A 20,648-nucleotide genomic window follows, 5' to 3' on the forward strand; every position below is an offset into this window, starting at 1 on the left:
TTTTCAATTTTCATTTGAAAAAAAATACACAGGTCTGAAACACAAAGCCCAAAAAAGAAGCAGAGAAAAAGAGAAATAATTTATCCACAGTCATTCCCAAGCCTCAATTCTAAATCTAACTTTCCTCAACCTTCCGTAATTATAGACTATAGCATTTAGCTGTGTATAAGAACAAAGGAAAATCCCAAGCAACAATTCACAACCTCCATGGCCAAGCAAGCTACTTCTGATAAGTAGGTTGGAGAAAAACTCTCCTTGCTAATACTTTGGTATAACAATGATTATTTCAATTGAAAAGCATATTGATTTGTGTAAAGCACTGACTGATGGTCTAGTGGTTAAGATTCGGCACTCTCACCGCCATGGCCCAGGTTCGTTCCACACTACCCGTCTGTCTGTTGTCATACTGTGGCCACTGCATTGCTGTGATACTGAAAGCAATGCCACCAGTATTTCAGATACTAGCAGGGTCACCCGTGCTGGACAGATTTCAGTGGGACTTCCAGACTAAGTCGGACTAGGATGAAGGACCTGGCCACCCACTTCCAACATAATTGGCCATGAAACCCCTATGAATAGCAGCAGAGCGTTGCCTGATATAGCACTGGAAGGTGAGAGGATGGCGCAAAAAAAGACAAGGCAGGGTTCCACTCTGCTGTACACAGGGTCACTAGAAGTCGGAATCGACTCAACAGCACTAACAACAACAAAGCATTGATTAGGTGCAAGTAAATTAATCCTGCTTTTTCAAAGCATAATATTTAGTTTTGAAGTGATAAAGTATTCAATTGAAAGCAATTTTGTGGTGATTATTATATAACTTGTAAGGAAATATAAATTAACACATACCTTACAAGAGACAACCCATTGTTCTAGAGTGAGTATCTTTGGAATCAGAGAGATCTGGGTGCAATCCCACCTCTATCATTTGGACAAGTTACTTAACTTCTCTGAGACTCAGTTCCCTCATCTGTAAAGTAGGAAGTAAGGATAACTCCTGTAAGGTTAAGGGATTACATGAGGTAACACTTGTAGAGTCCTGTCATACAGTAGTTGTGCCCTATATGTTAGTTTCCACTCCCTTCCATTCCAAGACAGTTATGTCTAAGTGCTATTATTAATGGAGAACAGAAGTGCCCACACACATGGTCTGTTTGCATTTTATTTTTATTTATTTATTTTTTTTATAATTTTATTTATTTATTTATTTTTCCCCCAAAGCCCCAGTAGATAGTTGTATGTCATAGCTGCACATACTTCTAGTTGCTGTATGTGGGACGTGGCCTCAGCATGGCCGGAGAAGTGGTGCGTCGGTGCACGCCCGGGATCCGAACCCGGGCCGCCAGCAGCAGAGCGTGCGCACTTAACCGCTAAGCCACGGGGCCGGCCCCTGCATTTTACTTTTTAATTTGAATTATTTGGCAAGACTTAAAAATTAAGAGTTTACCTAAAATCTGGATCTCTGGTTCTGAAATTTACAGTGTCTGGGAACTCCATGGGCATCAATCTGTTGGAGCCGAGTGGCTGTTTCCCCTTCTATTTCTCCAGTCTCCACCACTCCTTATTCTATTATACCTATTTTAGTCACTTATGTTACCTGCCTGGGCCTGGTGAGACATTTGTGTTTGTGACATCTGATGAGACTAAAAATGTGGTTAAGGGGTAATGGTAACTCAGGAAGGCTTGCTGGGGACGTTGAGAGCTGGGTTTGGAAGAAGGTTCATGGACAAGGGTGCGTGCTTAATGGGCGTGAGCGTAAAGCTGTGGGCCTCTGACTGGGCCTCTGGTCTGAGCAGGCTCTCACAAATCTTTAATGGGCTTCTTTTGTGCTTAAGAAGAGCGCTAATGAAGTGTATAACTTGGCGTCACTGAAATTTGTTCACGCATCTGGAGGATTAGAAAGGAGAAATGTCTTTTCTAGTACAAGCCTAGCTTTTATTGGTGCACACATACCCCCCGTTCACCACTACCTCCCACCACCAACAATGCCAGGAGCACATTCACTGTCGTTTCCTTATCTGTAAGGATTAGAGGAATACAAGCAAGAACAGACAAAGGAGAAGTCTGGTGAACTTGAGTATGCCTTTCTTCATAGGCAGAATGAAAGAGAATATTGAGGCAATTGTCTGCATAAATCAGTCCAAAGCAAATCAAAGAAATTTTGGCAAAAAGGGGACCTTTTGCCTGAATTATGGAGCTAATTATCTCGGTTCTCCACTTCACTGTTCCTGTGGAGACCTGGCCTGAGAATGCTTTTCCAATGAGCTGGCAGATTCAGAAGTGGAGAGAAGAGGTGTTATTGTAACCGTGGCCGTGGAGCTTAACCCTGATGCTGCCTGGGTCCAGAACACCTGCGGAGAGCATCCAGGCCCAACTTCTGGCTCTCGGACTAGCACGGAAAAGGGGCTCTGAGAGGGCGATCATGGTCTGCATGCTGGTGAGAGAGGAATGCCAGCGCCAGAGGAGCCACGCTGGCTTATTTTTCAAAATCTTTACAACTTTAACACTGTCATAGAAGTTATAGATGATTTTCAGTTTTCTGTTTAAAAATGTATCTTTTTTTCAACAACTTTTAGCAATAAAAAGGGCAACTTATTAATGAAACTGTTCTGCCTTCAAAGTATGAAATTAAAAGATTATTACAACTACAGGCAAGAAAGCATTTGGATTATGTGGCATTTGGGAATGATAATAAAGATTATTCATATGGTCTAATGTTGTCAGTGCCTTCCGTTGCATTAGCAATCACCTAATATGGGGGTGATTTTGATTATGGGGCTCATTTTAAATTCTGCTATGTCCTAGGTCAATCAGAGTCAAGATGATTTACTAGAGATGCCATTTTCTCTCGTAAACGCTGCTAGGTGCTTAAGCAGAATTAGAATATTTTAGGACATAATATTTTTGGTATTATGGCACTATGGTCTTCTTAAACCTTCTCACTTTATACTTTCTTCTTAAGCATCTCTAATTCTGTTCTTGTCTGTCTTGGGTGCATAAAACAACCTCTGGTAGTAAAACCTATAAAAATTTGTTTCATTTGTTTATTTGTATGTCAATTTCCCTTAGGTTTTTATGACTCTTGTCCGGGTATCTGTAACTTCAAGGTATCTGTAAGCTTAAATTATGAGCTTTTGGTGGTCAATGAGCAGGATCCAGAGGCCAGGATTAAACTGTCTCCAAAAGAATCGGAGATCTCTGCCTTCCTCGGCCTTTTTGCATTCTCTTCCACTGAGGGAGGGAACATGGGGACTTACCCCTTGGTTTAACTTTCCAGGGAAGCCAACAACTTGACATTTTTTTCACCTTCTGCTCTGTTGACCAGCCTAGATGGGGAACTAATTTGGGTTCATTTGGGATTTGGTCCAATGTCATCACCATCTGAGCATTCAGGATTTGCCCTCTGGGGCTCCTGATGCCTGAGCTCCTTGTCCTGTGTTGGCTTTGTGTCACAACCTGCTCCCTGTATGCACGCACTGCAATTAGACTATCTTCACTGCCCGCCTAGTTTTGCTCTTTAGTTCTACAATGTACTTCTTAGATTCATCCTTGGATGATTTCAGTTTTGTTTGGCAAATATTTACTAGGGGGATTTACTCTTTGACACTGAATATGGCAATGTAGAAAATAATTTAGTAAAACGTTAGTAATTCTAGAAGTATATCAGTAAATAGATTATGACTGCATTGTAGTAGGGCCGTTGGCTGTTTTAATTTAGCTTTTAGTAGGAGAAAAAGAAAGTGATGTTTTAGGCTAATATCACAGTGGGTTTTTTGAGGATAGGCAGTGGATGTTTTTCATCTCTGTGTCTCTGCAGTTGGGAGAGAACCCAACATCCAGAAGGCACCATAAATCAGTGTTATGGATGAATGTGATTAATTCAATAGAAGTTATTTCTGATCGTTGGTCAGTACACATGCCAGTGCCCCATTTTCCTTTCACATGTGTGTCTATATAATGAACTCTTTGTCCTAAGGAAACTAGCCAAGAAGCGGAAGGAGACGATGAGCAGCACCCGACAGGAGATGACCGTGATGGTGAATTCAATGGACAAGAGCTATGCCGAGCAAGGCACCAACTGCGATGAGGCCTTCTCCTTCATGGACACGCACAATCTGAATGGGAGATGTAAGTGCACCCGTTTCCTGGATTCTGATACATCTCTCTGGTTTTCCAGGATTCCAAATAGTACTGGGGGATTACAAAGCAAAAAAACTCCCTAAGGAATTCTTATGCCCTCTTGGTTTCTCCAGTCCCTTTAAACGACCCTGAAAACTTATCTGTGTGCCATGGGTTGCTTAGGAGAGATGATGTTGCAAAGGTGATAGGGCCAGATCTGAGAACATAGAAAGCCACAGTTGTGTCTGTAAAGACTTAGAGAGCAAGGACGTGAAGGCTTCTCTCCTCTTGAAGAGGAAGGCACCTGCTTCTCCGCATCCTTTTTGTTGTTTAGATCCTATCTGTAAGCTAGCCAGGTGGGGAACTCCACAAGGAAGCCTGTTATAAAACAGTTCACTAAATGGCAGTAACAAGTTAATTGTTTAGTTGTTTGGCTGACAGGTTCTGCCTTTATTATAGGGCTATTAGTGGCAATTAATAAGTTAAACTGTATTCCTGCTTCACAGATCTTATATTTCCCGCCAGGTGGGTAAACTAAGCTGAGCTAATTCCTTCCCATACCACCACCTGTATCCAGGTACAAGGCATTATTTTAGGAAGCTAACAGTTACATTGATTTTATGAAGTATGGAAAGAGTGGTTCTTGTATCCCTGGGGATCTTCTCAGAGACCAGATGTAAATCCCTGATGTGGCCTGACTCTGTGGTTCACGGCCCTGGGTTCAAGGTCAGAGGTTTCTTTACCGTGTGAAATCCATGCCCACAAGCTGCTGCTCATCCTGGCTGCATAATCAGGATGTTGGTCAGCATGAGGATGGAATAAAAGTACAGCCATCACCATCACTAATGAAAAAGTGTAAAGGCTTGGGGCCTCTGACTGTGAGAAGCACAGAAATCTGTCTCTGGGGGAAGAGGGCTGATACCAGTGCACACAGTGTCTGCTCATGTCCTGACCAGCGATTTGGCCAGTTTTGATTCTGCAGCCTGGCCCCGTCCACTCCTCCTTTCTCCGATCACTACGTGGTCAATGCATGTGCCTTTCTCTTGCACCTTGCCTTTCTCCTACCTTCAAAAAGGTAGGAGAGTTCGTAGAAAAGCTTCTTCTTTCTGTTTATAGTGGCTACAGTTGTCCACCTGATCCCACTTAGAGCCACTTTATAGTGGTGACAGTTGTCCACCTGATCCCATTTGTTTATTTTACGAGCACACCTGGCCCAGTGGAGTGGGAGTTCACACACAGGGAGACACGGCTTCGACCGTGGGGAGCAGGACAGCACTCCTCTCCCTTGGTCCTTGTTCTTTCTTTTTTCACATCATTTTCAGTGTAGGTGAGAGTCTATGGTGCTTCAGGATACCACAAACAACATCCCATTTTTTCATAGAATTTTCTCTGCTTTTTTGTAGCAAATATTATATTTTTCATTAAAAAGGTATATATATATGCCTTATATATATTAAATATAATAGTATATTATGTATATATAAATAAATATATATAATGCATATATATATATTGCATTTAACTACCAAAATAAAGCAATTATGATCCATTTGTTGTGGGCTGGGGTGATAGGAGTCCTTCCCACCACAGACAAGGTTAGAATTTTGTAGTAGCAGTTATCTCTTGAACGTTAGTCTGAAAGGGACCACTGGATATATGTTCTCACTTTCCAAGATAACCCATTAATGTTCCAAGTTTTGTATTTCATGGTAAAATTCCTCACAAATAAATTTACTTGGAATTACCTGCCCCAAAAGCAGAAACTTGCATTAGTAATTTCTAGGCTTTTGAAGTTTGAACAACGGGATATTTGCCTCTGGACGGGAAATGTATTTTGGAGTTACTTTTTAAAAAGTGCATGTATCTCTGGAAATGCACAAGTGCCCATTGCAGAGGACTGCTGTGGAGGCCAGCGCCAGCTTCCATGGCCCATCTGCCATTGGGCATCATGGTCTGCCTCCCATCAGTCAAGCCTGTAGAAGCAGCAGCAGCGGGCATTCCATTTTCCTCCCACTCTTTGAGCAGTGAGTAGTTCCATCAAATCCTATCCATCAAGAGTGACCCCAATGGTAAACTTTATCGTAATACTCTCTTAATGCCTGGGAAATAAGAGAGCAGTTCACTGGGGGAGGAAACATGCAAGAAAAGTGTTCATTGGACCACTAGGCTTCCAGCCCCAAACCTATGACAGGTCTGGGTATGTTTGAGATCTTTTAGGGTTGGGAGAAATTGCTGGCAGTTGGGAGGTGAGTAGCTTTTATAAAAGCTACTTTTATAGCTACTTTTCTAAATTAGAAATAAGCACGAGCACATTTATGAGAATGGGGAATCACCTGTCCACCAAAGCAAATGGGAATTGTACATAAAAAGGGGAAAATAGATATGTATGGGGGAATGAGTTTAATTTTTATACTAAAAGACAAATGTAAATATCTTTTTTTAAAGGTAAAAATAAATATAGTTATTTTGTATCTGCTTTGCACATTTTACCAACCACATAAAAATATCTGCAGGTAATAGGCATTATTCTCGCTGACCCTAACATGTTTTATAGGTACTCAGGTTTTTTCTTCTTATTTTCATCAATTTCTCTCTTTTTTCCTGGCAGCTTACCATAAACGTGCATTACAAATGTGATACTTCTCTATTTCAGAAAAGTGTCTTATAAATGACAGGCAGCCCGGGTTCTGGTTCTTGTTTTGTTATTTACTAATTCTACACTTTAAAATAGAAACACAGATAAAAACACTGTCCTAAAGGAACTGCTCCAAGAGAGCTAAAATATTTTCCCATGTCGTCAGAATAAAGCTAACCTACAATATCCACAGGGATCTTGTGATGGCTCCTGTAACACAATGATGTAATGGAGTATTAGTGGCCTGATCAGGAACCCAGCACCTAGTACATCATATATCTACCTCAGAGGAGTTAAGATTTAGGCTTACATTTAACGCACTTGAGCACATTCAAATCATTTATCCTTACACTTTAATGAAATTGAAGTGTTTTTAAAGCACTAATCAATTAGGACATTGAAGAGTTTTTAACAAACTATTTTAAAAATAGGAAATACCCACTTTCAATGGAATCATATAAATTGGATGGGATTGACTTTCCCTCTTCGTAGCAGGGAGAGAACATGTAATAGTTAAATCTTCAGTATTTCAGAGAAATATTTTAAAGAAAAATGAACATTTTTAAAAGGGTTGAAAAGACTAATAGAACAATATGTAGGCATACAACTTTCACCTTAAATATAGCACACGTGAAACAACACATTTATTTTTCGTAAACCAGGTCATAGCATTGTGGAATATCCAAATATGGGGAATCCAAAATATGAGGAAGGAGGGGATTTAGCAAACTACAAAAACATTAACATTCAGAATATTCTCCAAAAGCCATGTGTAGACACATCCTCATACCCTTAGTTATGAAAAATCAGCTTGGCCTGATACTAGACTTCTATGAGCAAAGGCTAGAAGTCACAATAGCAGTCCAGTGAATTTCTCGATTCAAACTGGCAGCTGTGGTTATGGGGTGTTTTCTTCATTTGTGGGGTAAGAAAATCTTTTAAGTGATAAAAGGGTGCTTGACCTCTGAAGTACAAGTAATTCCGTAGGGACAGCGGGGAATGGTGATATTTACGACACACATTTCAGTACATCTCTGAGGTTTCTTCAGTCGTCTACGCCAGCATATGTCCCTGTGAGTTATCGCAGAGCGCCATATCTTCAGGAGTTGCCCCTCTACACCCGCTGAGTAACCTTTCTCTTGTTCACAGCTGTGTCTTCACCATCGTCGTTTACAATGAAAACGAATACACTGAGCACATCGGTGCCTAATTCCTATTACCCAGGTAACAGATTTTTCTGTTGTTTCCTCTCTTCATAACCCCTGAGCAATCAGAGTCAATCAGGGCTCATTTTGCTGTCCGTGATGCTTTAGGAGCTTAACATGTTTGACGTGTTGTAACCTGATGCTTTCTGTGGCTTTCTACGGGAAAACTGGGAGGCCTTTCATCAGTCATTTACTGTTCTTTCTCTTTTTACTTTCTCTGCGTTGACCTGCTTGTGATGTATGGCAGACCCATTTGTGCCAACTGCAATCTTAGGTGAGAACATTTCCCGTTATCACAGTTGATTGCAGGAGTAATTTAGAAAGTCAGTGGCTACTCTGTAGGAGACTGGAGTTTTAATTCCCTATGATGCAGTGATTGTAAGCAGGACACGGGGGTGGTGGGTAGCCTGGGTGGGGGAGGTGCATAGATAATAAAAAGACTTTTCTCCAAACAGTCTCCATTGATAAGAAGGGTTTGCTGCATGTATGTTGGGAATGATGCCAAAAGGTTCAAATGAACAATCCCCGCTCCGGTATTCTTCCTTTCTGTGTTCAGAATTAAAAGTCAGTTCTGATCCCAGGGAAAAACGCTACATGTCATCATGCAGCTGTGTACTTCCAAGAGCTGAATTCTGTCCAGTATGACAGTCATAAAAGTGAAAATGCTGCTTCTTATTTTCACTTGTTGCTAAGCGCTAAAAACTTCAATTTCAAAAGTAGCATTTTTCTAATTATGCCAAATGTTATACAGAAAAACAATTACAATAGAGTTTTGGCCCCCTACCTCTCCTGGAACCACTCAGGGCACCCCCAACATTCCAAAGTGCCTGTCACACAGTGGAATTTCAAAGGAGCTGATGTTCTCAACAGCAAAATGACAAGATGGCCCTTTGTAATCACATGGTTTACTCTGTGTCAGATGTCACTAGAAATGAAATAAAATGTTAGCCCAGTGGGGCAGAATGCATTAAAAGCATGAAATGTTCCCAGTGGGGAGTTAAAGAGAAAAATCCCACGTGTCCAGTGTAAGAGGGTGAGGAGAAATGGCATTACCTGGCTGTGATAACCAAAGAGGCATGAGCTGCTCTTGCATTTGAGATGCATAAATAATCCGAGTGTGTCCCGGCTGTGTTCTCTTCCTGCTACTAACCTTACCTCAAAGGAGCACAGCAAATGACTTCAAGGTGTGTGACAGTCCATCGTAGCGAGAGTTCCATCCTCAGCAGTGCCACTTCTGCTTCCTAATTCTCTTTACAAGGGTTTATACCTTTGCAACATAATTTTTCCCCCTGTGCTTCTCCTTTCTCTGAGTTGTTATGATTTTTGTATAGAGGGTGATTTTTTTGTCCTTATGGTGTTTGTTGGGCTTAAGCAAATTTGCTGCCTGAGGGAAAAATGAACTCAGACAGAAGTTTAAGAATGGACATAAACCAGAATTTTGAATTTGCATCATTTTGAAGGCTAACAAACAAAGCTCACTAAGCCCCCCCCCCTTTAATACCAACTATAAGGGAAAGAAGGCAGCATTTTTATTCTTTTCATAAGTGAGGGGCACAGGCTAATCTCAGGCACCCAACAATGCAATCTCCACGCAGATGACATTTGCAGAATCTTTCAATAGACAAAGATTTGCGACTTCTTTGTGTGCTGTGGCATTCATTCCTCGGTTCCTGTAGTAGGTGTTCTGACCTTGGGGAGCTGTGAGTGGGGAGGGCTAAGACGTGCATTGTCAGAGGGAAGAAAATGTTCAGATTTCACAGCAGGATTAAGATAAGCTTATTAAACAAATATTTTTTAAAGTCGCTGCTTTGTTATTATGAACACGAATGGCATCTTTTAAAGTTTGTTAGGCTTTACCGAGAGGGAATCAATTGAACAGACAATTCAAGTAGCAAAAATTATGCACATTGTGAAAAATAAGTCAGCTAGATCGACAAATAACTGTTATCACGTCTGGCTTATATATGAACCAACGCAACAAATGGCGATGCTTGGGAACTATTCCTTCCACACTGTTTGCTGCAAGTGTGAATCTGTGTATCGTATAGTAAGGATGAGTGAGGTTATGGCTTGAAACCATGGAAAGAAGATAAACTGTACCTTGCTCTGGCACTTTTTGGGCGTAGTACTATTATAATTCATATTAAGACAAGAAGAAATGTTCTGTTGTGACTCGGAGCTTGGCACTTAAATCCTCTGGCACCTCTGTCTTTTACTCTCACATGCTAAGGTGCCCAGCCCTCATGGGTGGAGCTGTAGGTTGCCTTTCCGTCATTTTCTTGCAAAAAAAAATGAGATAGATAGATAGAACTTCCCCCACCTCAAAAACATAGCACTTATTTCACTTCTAGATTTTTCAGCTGGTTTGTTGAAAATTCAAGATAGTTTATTAAAGAATATAGGTAGAATTAATTCTCAGTTCTTAGAAAACCATCAGAACTGTTAGTGAGAAGCTTCTGATTTCCTCTTAGGCATAATTTTTAATTAAAAAAATTGTCGGTGGGTACTTTTTAACAAATATAAAAAATTAATGAAAAATGATATATTTTAGCAGTAATAATTTTTTTAAGAAGTCAGAGGAAACTGATTAATTACTAATTTTTGTGGAATCAAGAATTTCTAATAGTGTGGGTGACCCAATTCCATAACACATATCGCACGAGAAGCCTCCTGTTCCCTCTTCAATATCTACGTACCAGATAAGAGCACCCTTTTCTTCCATAGCCTCGATGGTGTTTAAATGCTGTAAGACATGTCCACACTGGTAATGAGGCCGAGATGTCCTAATGCAGCAGGGGTGACACATACAGTGGTGATGGTGGTTGCAGCTCTGTGGGGTTGAAACTTCCGAGAACACCTGGCCCTGGGATCAGAGCGTTGCGAGGTTGCGGGGGATCCACGTGCAAGGCCCCAACGATCCATTTAAGGAAGTGTAGAAGGTCACTCCCCAATGGAGGGCATTTAATTAAGTTTATCCCCAAAGGTACAAAACTGAGAGAAGGAGAGAGGCACGGGGGAACAATTAATGTTCCATTGACTCGCGTAGAGAACACAACTTCCGCTGGAGTAGCTACAGCCCGGTGGGTTCAGTACTTCAGCAGGGATCCGCATCCCACTTTATGAGCTTGGCAGGTGCCAGCAGGCAAATCTGATGTGAAAATTTCCTGGCTTATTTGTGACTCTTCTAATAAAATGGGAACATATGAATTGCTAAACTTCAAAGCAAATCCAAATGAAAAAAAAAATCATAAAATCCACTTACCACCCTTTTTTATTTTGTCTTTGTGTCTTTAGCCACCTTGTAGTGATCCAGGTGCCATTTCAGCAACAGCAACATAGCGACACACTGTGTGCCACCTTCATGCCATGCATCCCCAGGTGCTTTGCAATGCAGATGGAAGGGAGGTTTCAAACCAGGCCCAGCCAACCAAACACCTTTGAAGGAAATTAATCCCCTTTCGAGCTGAATTTCTCAGTTGAAAAACAAAACCAAACCCAAAAAATACCCATAGCTGAATTCCCTATTGATAAGCAATCTGGTAATTTTTATAAAAAATTGAACATATCCTTTCTTGTATGTTTTAATTCTTTATACCTGAAATCAGTTTTGACTTTGTAGTCTCATTTTAAGTGACTTCAACATTGTTTTTTGATGAGACCCAGGCTCAATCATAAAACGGCTAAAGGGATTCAGCATTATAATGAATTAACCTGAGGAACGCGGAACTCTGAATCTAATAGCACTTTCCTGTGTAAGACATTTTTAATAGCTACAATTTCTGCAGTTAGTTAATCTAATTTACTAGTAGTCTTGCATTAAAATATAGCCTCTTTAGGCTTATTTGACCAAAATTTGACATTAATTTTGTAGTATAATTTGGTTGACTTGTTCAAGAAACTTAAATGAGAAAATGTGTTGAATACAAATAAGACTTCTTTAGTCATTACTTGGTTCATGGGGGATGAAAAGGAATTATGATACTATTTTAACCTCCTTTTTGTTATTTAGTGCTTAAATTAAACACCTCTGTCCTGACATGAATGGAGAATTGAGGCTTCACCCTCTGACCACCTATGACTAGAAACTTAACTGTAAAATTAAAGCGCAAAATAGCAACGACCTGGAATTATTCACGCGTTACTATCGCTTATGCCCTGTTTCCTTTTTCTCCTCTTTTCTCCTGATATGTATCTTCTTAAAAGTGCCAATAAATGGTAAGTCCCCCATTCGCCCCCTGGAGAAGGTGTGGAGGGAATGGGAGTGTGTGTCTTCTCTGTAGATTCTGACAAAGCCAGCTGGTTCTGCTGTGTGTTGGCTTGCATGTTAGCTGTTGTAGAACATTCCATGCGTGAAGTGTGGGTCCACAGTATGTTGTTAAGCTTTCTGATACTGGAGCATGCACAGTGACTCATCAAAGTTCCTTTTTCTTTTTCCGCTTTTCTTGGATTTCATATATTAAGTCCACATTTTCATTGCTAGCTTTATAAGCCAAACCATTTTGTGCACTTTTATTTTGCTCACAGAACATTTGTACAGAGTTTATTTACTTCATCATACAAACTAGTTAACTAATCTTTGGAAGAATACAAGGCTGGTTTTGCACCAGACCTTGATGAAGTTTCAGACTGAAACTTCTCTAAACTTTAGCACCCAAAGGCTAGAGGATTCTTATCAAGTAGCTTTGTGAAAACAATATATCGTTTGGACTGCTTTGTAAAAACAGAGATTTCTGCCTCCTTCCTATCAGTATTGCCAATCCCATTTAAATTTGTAAACATTTAACTTTTCTTTTTGCTGAGCCGTTGTAGGGACTATTGCAGCCGTAGGTTGAGGGAATGTCCGCGGCAGCTTCGTAGCATCCTCAGTGACCCCGCTGTATCCTGCTAGTTCTCCCTCACTTCCTCTATGCCTTCTTTTCCTAGACGAAACCCACACGATGGCCAGTGACACCAGCAGCTTGGTGCAGTCCCACACTTACAAGAAGCGTGAGCTGGCCGACGTGCCCTACCAGACCGGTCAGCTGCACCCCGCCATCCGGGTGGCAGACCTGCTTCAACACATCACGCAGATGAAGTGCGCCGAGGGCTACGGCTTCAAGGAGGAGTACGAGGTGAGCATGAGCTCTTCGCCAGGCCTCCTCCTCAGCCTTCCTGGGCCTGGCGCCTGGTACTGTGCTCCCAACTCATCTAGCCAGCCAGTGGGGCCCCATGAGGGCTGCCAGAAAGGGACCAGGTGTTTCATCCAGGATCCATTTCCATCTGGCTGTGAGACGTGTTATTGGGAAGCTAACATATGTTAAATGGAAAAAGGGGGACCGCTTCACCTTTTCCCTTATTCCACGTAAATATTGCCATGAACACAGAGGCCTCCCAGGCTCTCTGCCCCATTCCTGATCACCTTTCTTGGCTTTTCCTATAATTAAATATGATGTTAAATCCTAATAGCAGGATTTGTAGTAGTTACCGCAGGAAGAAACTGTCCACTTAAAACAATTATGGACCGACCATCAATGTCATGTGGTGGAGATTAGACAGCAGTAAAGGGACTGGCTAGTGTCATGGCTGTGACAGCTGTTATTGTCCTGCCAACTCAGAGAGCATGTCACTGTCCTGGGATCTAGTGCAGACAGCTTTCAGGGGCATTTCCAGGAACAGTGATATTCTCTTAGCGTATATAAGATGTAGGGCTCACCTCCGTCACAGCCTGTGTCATTAGCTAATTTTGTTGGAAAGTCATTTAAGAACTGAAGAGAATTAATTGATTTGGAGAAGTTTGATTCAGAGAAGCACGCCATCACCTAAGTGTGTGTGTGTGAGTGTGAGTGTGTGTGAGTGTGTGTGTGAGTGAAGGGTGGGGGGGGTGGATTTCTCTTTTTACCTTATTAAAATTAGTTCACAGTCATTGGTGAAGATAAGGTAGCGTGCTTATAGTAAAAATAAAATTATATGGATATGTGGTTTTTAAAATCTTAGAATGTGTTTCCGTCCTGTATGTACCAAACTTGTTCACTGTGGGAAACATCTTGTCTGGAATTAAAGTAGTTTTGAAATCAGTTCCTCCCACCTCCAAATCCTAAGAGTTTCAAACTCTGCTTCTTTCTCCTCTTGGGGGCACACTCATATACTTCATTTATGCCCCAGCTGCTGTGTTGTCTTGGGTTTAGCTCCATTTCTGAGCTTCATCACCCAAGATTCGTTACAGCAGTCAGAGCATGCCACTGCTACGCTTCTTTGAAGACTAGGTCTTTGGTGCAACACAGACCAATAGACACCTTCACTCTGCTGAAATGTGCATCCTTGTATATTGCCAATGACCTTAGTTCAGAAGACTGCAAAGCCAAGGAAACTAACTCAAACCAGGCCCCAAGGGTTTGACTTAAATCCAGAAAATATTTTCAGATGAAGTTCTGCATTTTAGGAACCCTGAAATGCTTAGATTTACCTTTAGCGATTTAACTTATAATTCAGTGAAATTGACTGCCTTTGCATATTTCCTCATGCACTTTTAAAGGCTAGCTTAGGAATTAATAGGATTAAGTGTAAGACTTCCAAAAGCATTAATATCTTATGAAAGACAAAATTAGGTTATTGAGAAAATATAAGCCTAATGAATAGAGATGTCTTAGTTCTATCCAATATTCTGAATGCAGATATTGCTCAAATGTTTATTAAAGATGTTAATGTCAAAGAGATTAGCTATAGGCTCAAATAACAATTTATAAAATAACCTGAGTCCAATTTTTCATGGACTATTTTAAAATACCTACCTTGGGATTTTTATAACACATTTGAAAGTATGCAAAAAATTATTTCCCATTCAGATCTCCTGAAGAAATATGATTTATAAGTGCAAACTGAAACAGTTTATACTCATTTCAAGCATATTGTAATTAATGATTCATTAAGAGTTGTCATGCTCTGAAATAAAATGTTGTATTAATTAATTGATTAATTACCTAGTGACCCTGTGTACAGCAGAGTGAAACCCTGCCTGGTCTTTTTGTGCCATCTTCTCACCTTCCAGCACTGTATCAGACAATGCTCTGCTGCTATTCACAGCACTTTCATTTTTTTTTTAAAGTAAATGGCCAGGTCCTTCTTCCTGGTCTGTCTTAGTCTGGAAGCTCCGCTGATGCCTGTCCACCATGAGTGACCTGCTGCTATTTGAAATACTGGTGGCATAGCTTTCAACATCACAGCAACGTGCAGGTGCCACAGTGTGACAGCCAACAGATGGATGGTGTGGTTCCCTGACCAGGGAACAAACCCAGGCTACAGCATTGAGAGCACCAAATCTTAACCTCTAGACCACCAGGTCTGATTAATTACATTTCAAGAAACTCTTATTCTCATTTTAGCTAGTCAGTGGGTCAGAGAGGACTGCTTAAAAGTTAATAAGATGTGTATGAAATCATCACATTGTACACCTTAAACTTACATACTGTTATATATCAAGTATATCTCAATAAAGCTGGGAGAAAGAAGTAAATACTTTTACACGCCAAAACCAATATCAATTTGTTTTTTCTAAAAAAAAAATAAGGAAGGGAGAAAATGAAAAAGAACATACACTAGAGAGGAAAGCAGGCACAAATAGGAAGGTGCTATTGAGAGAACCATGAAATGGTAAATTCTGTTAGGAATAATCCTGGCACTCAGTAACGTTCAGATTATTAAGTACTCCCTCCCCCTACCCTCTTGGGAGGATGTTGATGTTGGCAGGAGGACCGTTGGGGGAGAGAGTAATGGGACGTGAGGAGGGGTACTGGTTCATGATGAACCTGTGCAGTAGCTGCAGGGACAAGGGGACGCATGTTAGAAGTGTCTCACCTGAAGCCTGGCATCCAGCCCTTGCCGTCCTTGCCTGCTTGTGTCACTGAATTGTATGCCCACATCTTTTCTAGAGGCACAGCCAAGCTTATGGGAATTAGCAGGGCCGTGAAAATTCCCAGGCTGCAGTTTCTCTAACACCAGGGAATTTTTATTCTAGTGTGAATCTAGAAAATCCTTAAGCAGTTATTTTTTAAAGTTCATTTGGCTTTAGAACTTTAACCAAATGTGCCTCTTTGAATAGCGTGGTGAAATATGCATTCTTACCTTTAACCCACATCGAGAGTCAGGAGCCTTGTGTCTGCCTGGTGTAGTGTGAATCTCACAGATAAAATACTGAGAGGCCGTGATTTGGGACATAGGCTCTGGTGCCAGACTGCCTATATTCATAGTCTTCTCATTAGCTGTGTGACCTTGGGCATGCTTTAACCTTTCTGGGCCTCAGTTTCCTCATCTGTAAAATGGAATAACTATAGTATCAACCTCATAAGGTTGTTGTGAGGATTAAGTCCTTTAATACATCATAAGTACTAGAATTGTATCTGGCATTCTGTTGAAATGTTAGCTAGTAAAATAAAAATACTAACTTATAGTAATATCCAAGAGAGGAAGTTCATACCATTTTATGTTTAGGGAAACTGTGTCATATGGTGGTTTCAGTATGTCTCTGTCATCTCTTGTGTCCAGCACTCTGAGGACAGAGTGAGCCAGTCACTTTATGGAAAGGGCTCAGTACATTTTTGTTTCATCTACAGGACTAGTTAAGCCCCTTACTATGTATCATATATCAGCAAAAGTTTCCATTAAAAAGTAACTTAAATAAGTAGGTAGGTTTTATTCTGTGGATAAAGAGTTTGAGAACTGTGAAAATAAGTATTTTATAATATATACTGTCACCTTTTATTGCTAAAATAGTATTTTCATATCTGAGTTGGGAAAGTTCTAAAGAATGGTGTGACTGTAGACCACAGAATGCTCTTAAAAAAATAGTTCTACCGGTATCTTTGGCTGAGTAGGATTTGGGGGAAAGTTTAACCTAATAAGTTGCGCTCATTAGTTCAGCAGAGAGTACTAAGCACGTGCTGTGAATCTTGACACTGCTGGTGCTGGGGACTCAGGGGGGAACTTCACGCCCTGCCCTCAGGAAGCTCACTCTGCCGGAGGAAGCACCAACACAGGAACTGTAGCACATGCATTCACTTAAACCCACAGGAGAGATATGCAGTGTTGCTTTGAAGGCCACTAGGGGCACCTGAGCCAGCCTGGGGAGCAAGACCGGGCAAGGATGACTTTTCCCCTGAAGGATGAGTGGGAGTTGGACAGGAGAAGGTGAAAGAGGGAAAGAACGGGGTGCACTGGGAAATTGAATCCTAGGAGGGGCTGGTGGACGAGGGTAGTCAGGGCTCTGATCGTGAAAGGCCCCATGTGTCCCACCACGAAGCTTGGACGTCATTCTGGAAGCCGTGAGACAAGAAGAAAGACTCAAATAACCAGAGTCTCATTCCCATACTTTGATGGAGATGTATTTAGTATGAACAGCTTAATGTTGTAAACATTATTTGTACGAGACACACAGGAATCGCTTGAAAGATAATAATCCACACCCAAAAAAGTGAAGGGGAGGGACCGGCCCGGAGACATAGTGGTTAAGTTCACACGCTCTGCTTAGGCAGCCTAAAGTGCGCACGCTCCACTTCGGTGGCCTGAGGTTCACAGGGTTCAGATCCTGGGCACGCTACACACTGCTCGTCAAGCCATGCTGTGGCAGTGTCCCATATACAAAATAGAGGATGATTGGCACAGATGTTAGCTCAGGGGCAATCTTCCTCACCAAGAAAAAAAAAAGTGAAGGGGAGAGGAAAATGTATTTGCTGAAAAAATGTAATATGAACTACTTTGCTCCATCCCCATTCAAAAAGTGCTGTGGAATGCTTGGCTTCAACACTTGGTAAAGCAATGAATTACTTCAATCCTGAAGCATCTCTGGGGATAAAATGTCAGGCAAGTCTCCAGTAGCTTCTGTGACTTAGCATAGTCATCCAGTCAGTCTTTCTGGTTTTCTTCAATCCATGTATATTGGGAAAAACCAACCATCTAGATTGTAAAATAGTTTTGAAATAGTGTCTTTCTCGCTATTGACAGTGTTTCAACCAATTCGTCTTTCTCTTTTCCAAGGCAGAAATATCTAAAAATTGGCCTACAGGCTGGAAGGATTCATTCCTGCTCAAGCAGCTGACAGAAGTGTGTCCAAACCACAGAGAAAACGTGGTGGGATGAGACAGGCAGCACTCGGTGCAAATTTCATTTGATTTTGGTCTAACAAGGTCGTCATGTGGCACATCTCACCAGGGAAATGCAATAATGTGATTCAAAAGAAACTCAGACCTGAATCACAGTAAAAAAGTAAACATGCTGAATTGAACAGAAAATGGCATGTTGTCAGTGAGAAGTGGATCAGGGGTCTCAGGAGAAAGGGCAAGTTTGTTTATGGGGCTGCGAAAGAGGAGCTGGTCTCTTTCCCAACAAGCAAGCAGGCTGTGCCAACCTTTTGGGGAAAATCCATGGGTTTACCAAGAATGGAGAAAGGAGAGAGCTGCACTCAAGGGGAGCAGCGTAGGGCTGAGCCGTCCTGCCCTGCAGACGTCTGAGCCTTTATCACCTGAGTCGAAAAGGGAGATGCACCAGGACTCTACAGCTCTGCCCTGAACCCACAGGCCTTGTCCTGACGTGGGGGTCCTGGGCCCGTCACTTCTCATTGCTCCAGCGGCCGTAGAGCTGTAAACTGCTCCATCCTGCCACAGGGAGCGAGATGGGAGGGGGCCGCCTCAGTGGTAACCCTGAGGGCTTGGAGAGTGAATTTCTCCCCCTCTGTAGTCCCCAGAAGGCTTCTTTAGCCCTTGTTTTTCAAACTGATCTTAAGTCTCTTTGGGGATCCAAGCAGAAAGACATTAACCTTGAGTAGGAAAACAGTTGTATAATTCTGAAAGAATACGTTTCTCCATCATTGTAAAATGAAGATCGAGGAAGGACAGCAATTTAAAACTACTCCCAGATAGGGCATCCTGAAAAACAGACGGCGCAGTTTCCTTAGCTAATAATCAATATCGCTCTGGGGCACAAAAATTTATTTTCCAGTTACTAGAACTGAAACTTATAAACCCTAAGTAACTCTTTGCAGCCTACTCTTGAAAACAATATGCATGTGTGTAGATGTATATCTACATAGACTTAGAAAGGCATCCTCCTTACCCGACCTGCGTTTTCCTGTATAATTCTCCAGGGTGCAAACACTGGGGATTGAGTTTCTAACGGAACATGGAGATTGTTTTTTAGCTCAATTTAAATGGGAATTGAAGACATTATGCCAAAATCTTCAGGCTTAAGTACAACCTGTGCATTTTTCTCAGGAACCTGGATTTTCTTTAAACCTGTCCAGCTCCTTGTAGCTCCTCGTAAGTCTTTTAAATAATGTGTGGATTGTATATTTTCCCTGCTCATCCTTCTCCCTGTTTTCTAAGTAAAATAACTTATTTTGTTAAATGCAAGCACAAGGTTATATTTGATGCTTTTGTCTCTATTTGACAAAGTTGTGGCAAGTTAAGCAGTAATGATCATTAAAACATCTCACTTGCCCTCCAAAATCTGTTTTCTATTTATTTGCCTCCCACCTCAGGGAAGCCTACAGGACCTAAAAGAAAACCACACCCTGAAAACCACCTCCTCCCTGTGGAGGATGCAGTTATAATTCCCTGTCCAGATGCCCTTAGCTGGCCAGACAGGCCCTGACCCTTAGAGGGGCGGGCAGCAGAGCTGAGAGGAGAGCACCTGGTCTCCCGGGGGAGGTTCATCGGCAAAGGGAGGATTGCACGTCCCCCAGAGAAATTCTGACAAGAGTGCGCAGCAGCCCCTTTGTTGACTTGGACAGCAGAGGCAGGGCAGGGGGAATAAGAGGTACTTCGTGTTACTAGAGCTGATGGGACCGTTGCCTGACACAGCTGGTTCCATGCTTCTGCGTGCAGTCCAGGAGGCAGGCACCCCTTCCCACTCACCTCCAGCCCACACAATTATCAGATGTGCTGTTCAGTTCCCATTTCATATTCTGAGGCACCAGCTGAGTCAATCAATTGCCACAATCAGTGCAGGTTATTTTCTATCCCACAGGATACAAAACAAACAACAAAACCTGTGAAAGCTAAGGCTGGGGAGTTGGGGGGAGCACTGGCAAGCACTGTACATGTATTAAGAATTACAACAGCTGTGCCTCGAAAGGCTGTAGCAGCCAAGTGAGTTTTGATATGTTTTTTCCTTTAATTATTATGGTAATGCTGAGGCAGGTCTGCAAGAAAATGACAAAAGCTTCTATCTTAAATTTTGAGGTTGCTTCAAGATATTTGGGGCAAGTCAAGTATAGGTGTTTATGGATACTTTCTTAGTAGAAAAAAAGTTTCTGCATATTTTTAAATAATGCAATAGAGAGGGTTTATTTTACCATGAATACTTGGTTTATTTTTTCTAAAGTATGAGTATAGAAGTGTCTGTTTTATTTGTTGCATGCTCCATTTGTTGTGCTTCCTTTCAGGACCTTTTATGTGTTAGCTGATTTTTTAATCCGGTTTCCTTTTGCCCATGCCCCTGATAATATTATGCACAAGCTCAAACTTCAGAAAATTGATTAAAACTTTTTACTTTCTATGACTCTCCATCCTTCTGCTGTTGATAGTTCATGACAGCAGACATTTACCAATTTGTTTGAAGCACCTCTGGCCAACTGTCTGGCTTCCATTTGAAGCTGGTTATTAGAATTTTCTTTTCTATCCTGTAAGAACTTGAGTACTCTTCCCTCTTGTTAACATGCTTTC

General features: G+C 41.5%; 1 protein-coding gene across 3 annotated transcripts in view; it reads left to right on the forward strand.

Moving 5' to 3' along the window:
- Nucleotides 1-20,648, forward strand: part of PTPRM (protein tyrosine phosphatase receptor type M) — a 779,193-nt gene that overhangs the window by 625,201 nt on the left and 133,344 nt on the right. For 2 of the 3 annotated variants that reach the window (XM_058556689.1, XM_058556687.1), the window contains exons 15-18: nucleotides 3,977-4,128; nucleotides 7,904-7,978; nucleotides 8,207-8,233; nucleotides 12,883-13,070. In XM_058556689.1, coding sequence (XP_058412672.1) covers nucleotides 3,977-4,128; nucleotides 7,904-7,978; nucleotides 8,207-8,233; nucleotides 12,883-13,070 — 442 coding nt within the window. The remainder of the gene's footprint in view (nucleotides 1-3,976; nucleotides 4,129-7,903; nucleotides 7,979-8,206; nucleotides 8,234-12,882; nucleotides 13,071-20,648) is intronic. The other variant, XM_058556688.1, reaches the window with a different exon arrangement.

The sequence above is a fragment of the Diceros bicornis genome, chromosome 16 (assembly GCF_020826845.1).
Source record: "Diceros bicornis minor isolate mBicDic1 chromosome 16, mDicBic1.mat.cur, whole genome shotgun sequence".
Lineage (NCBI taxonomy): Eukaryota > Metazoa > Chordata > Mammalia > Perissodactyla > Rhinocerotidae > Diceros > Diceros bicornis.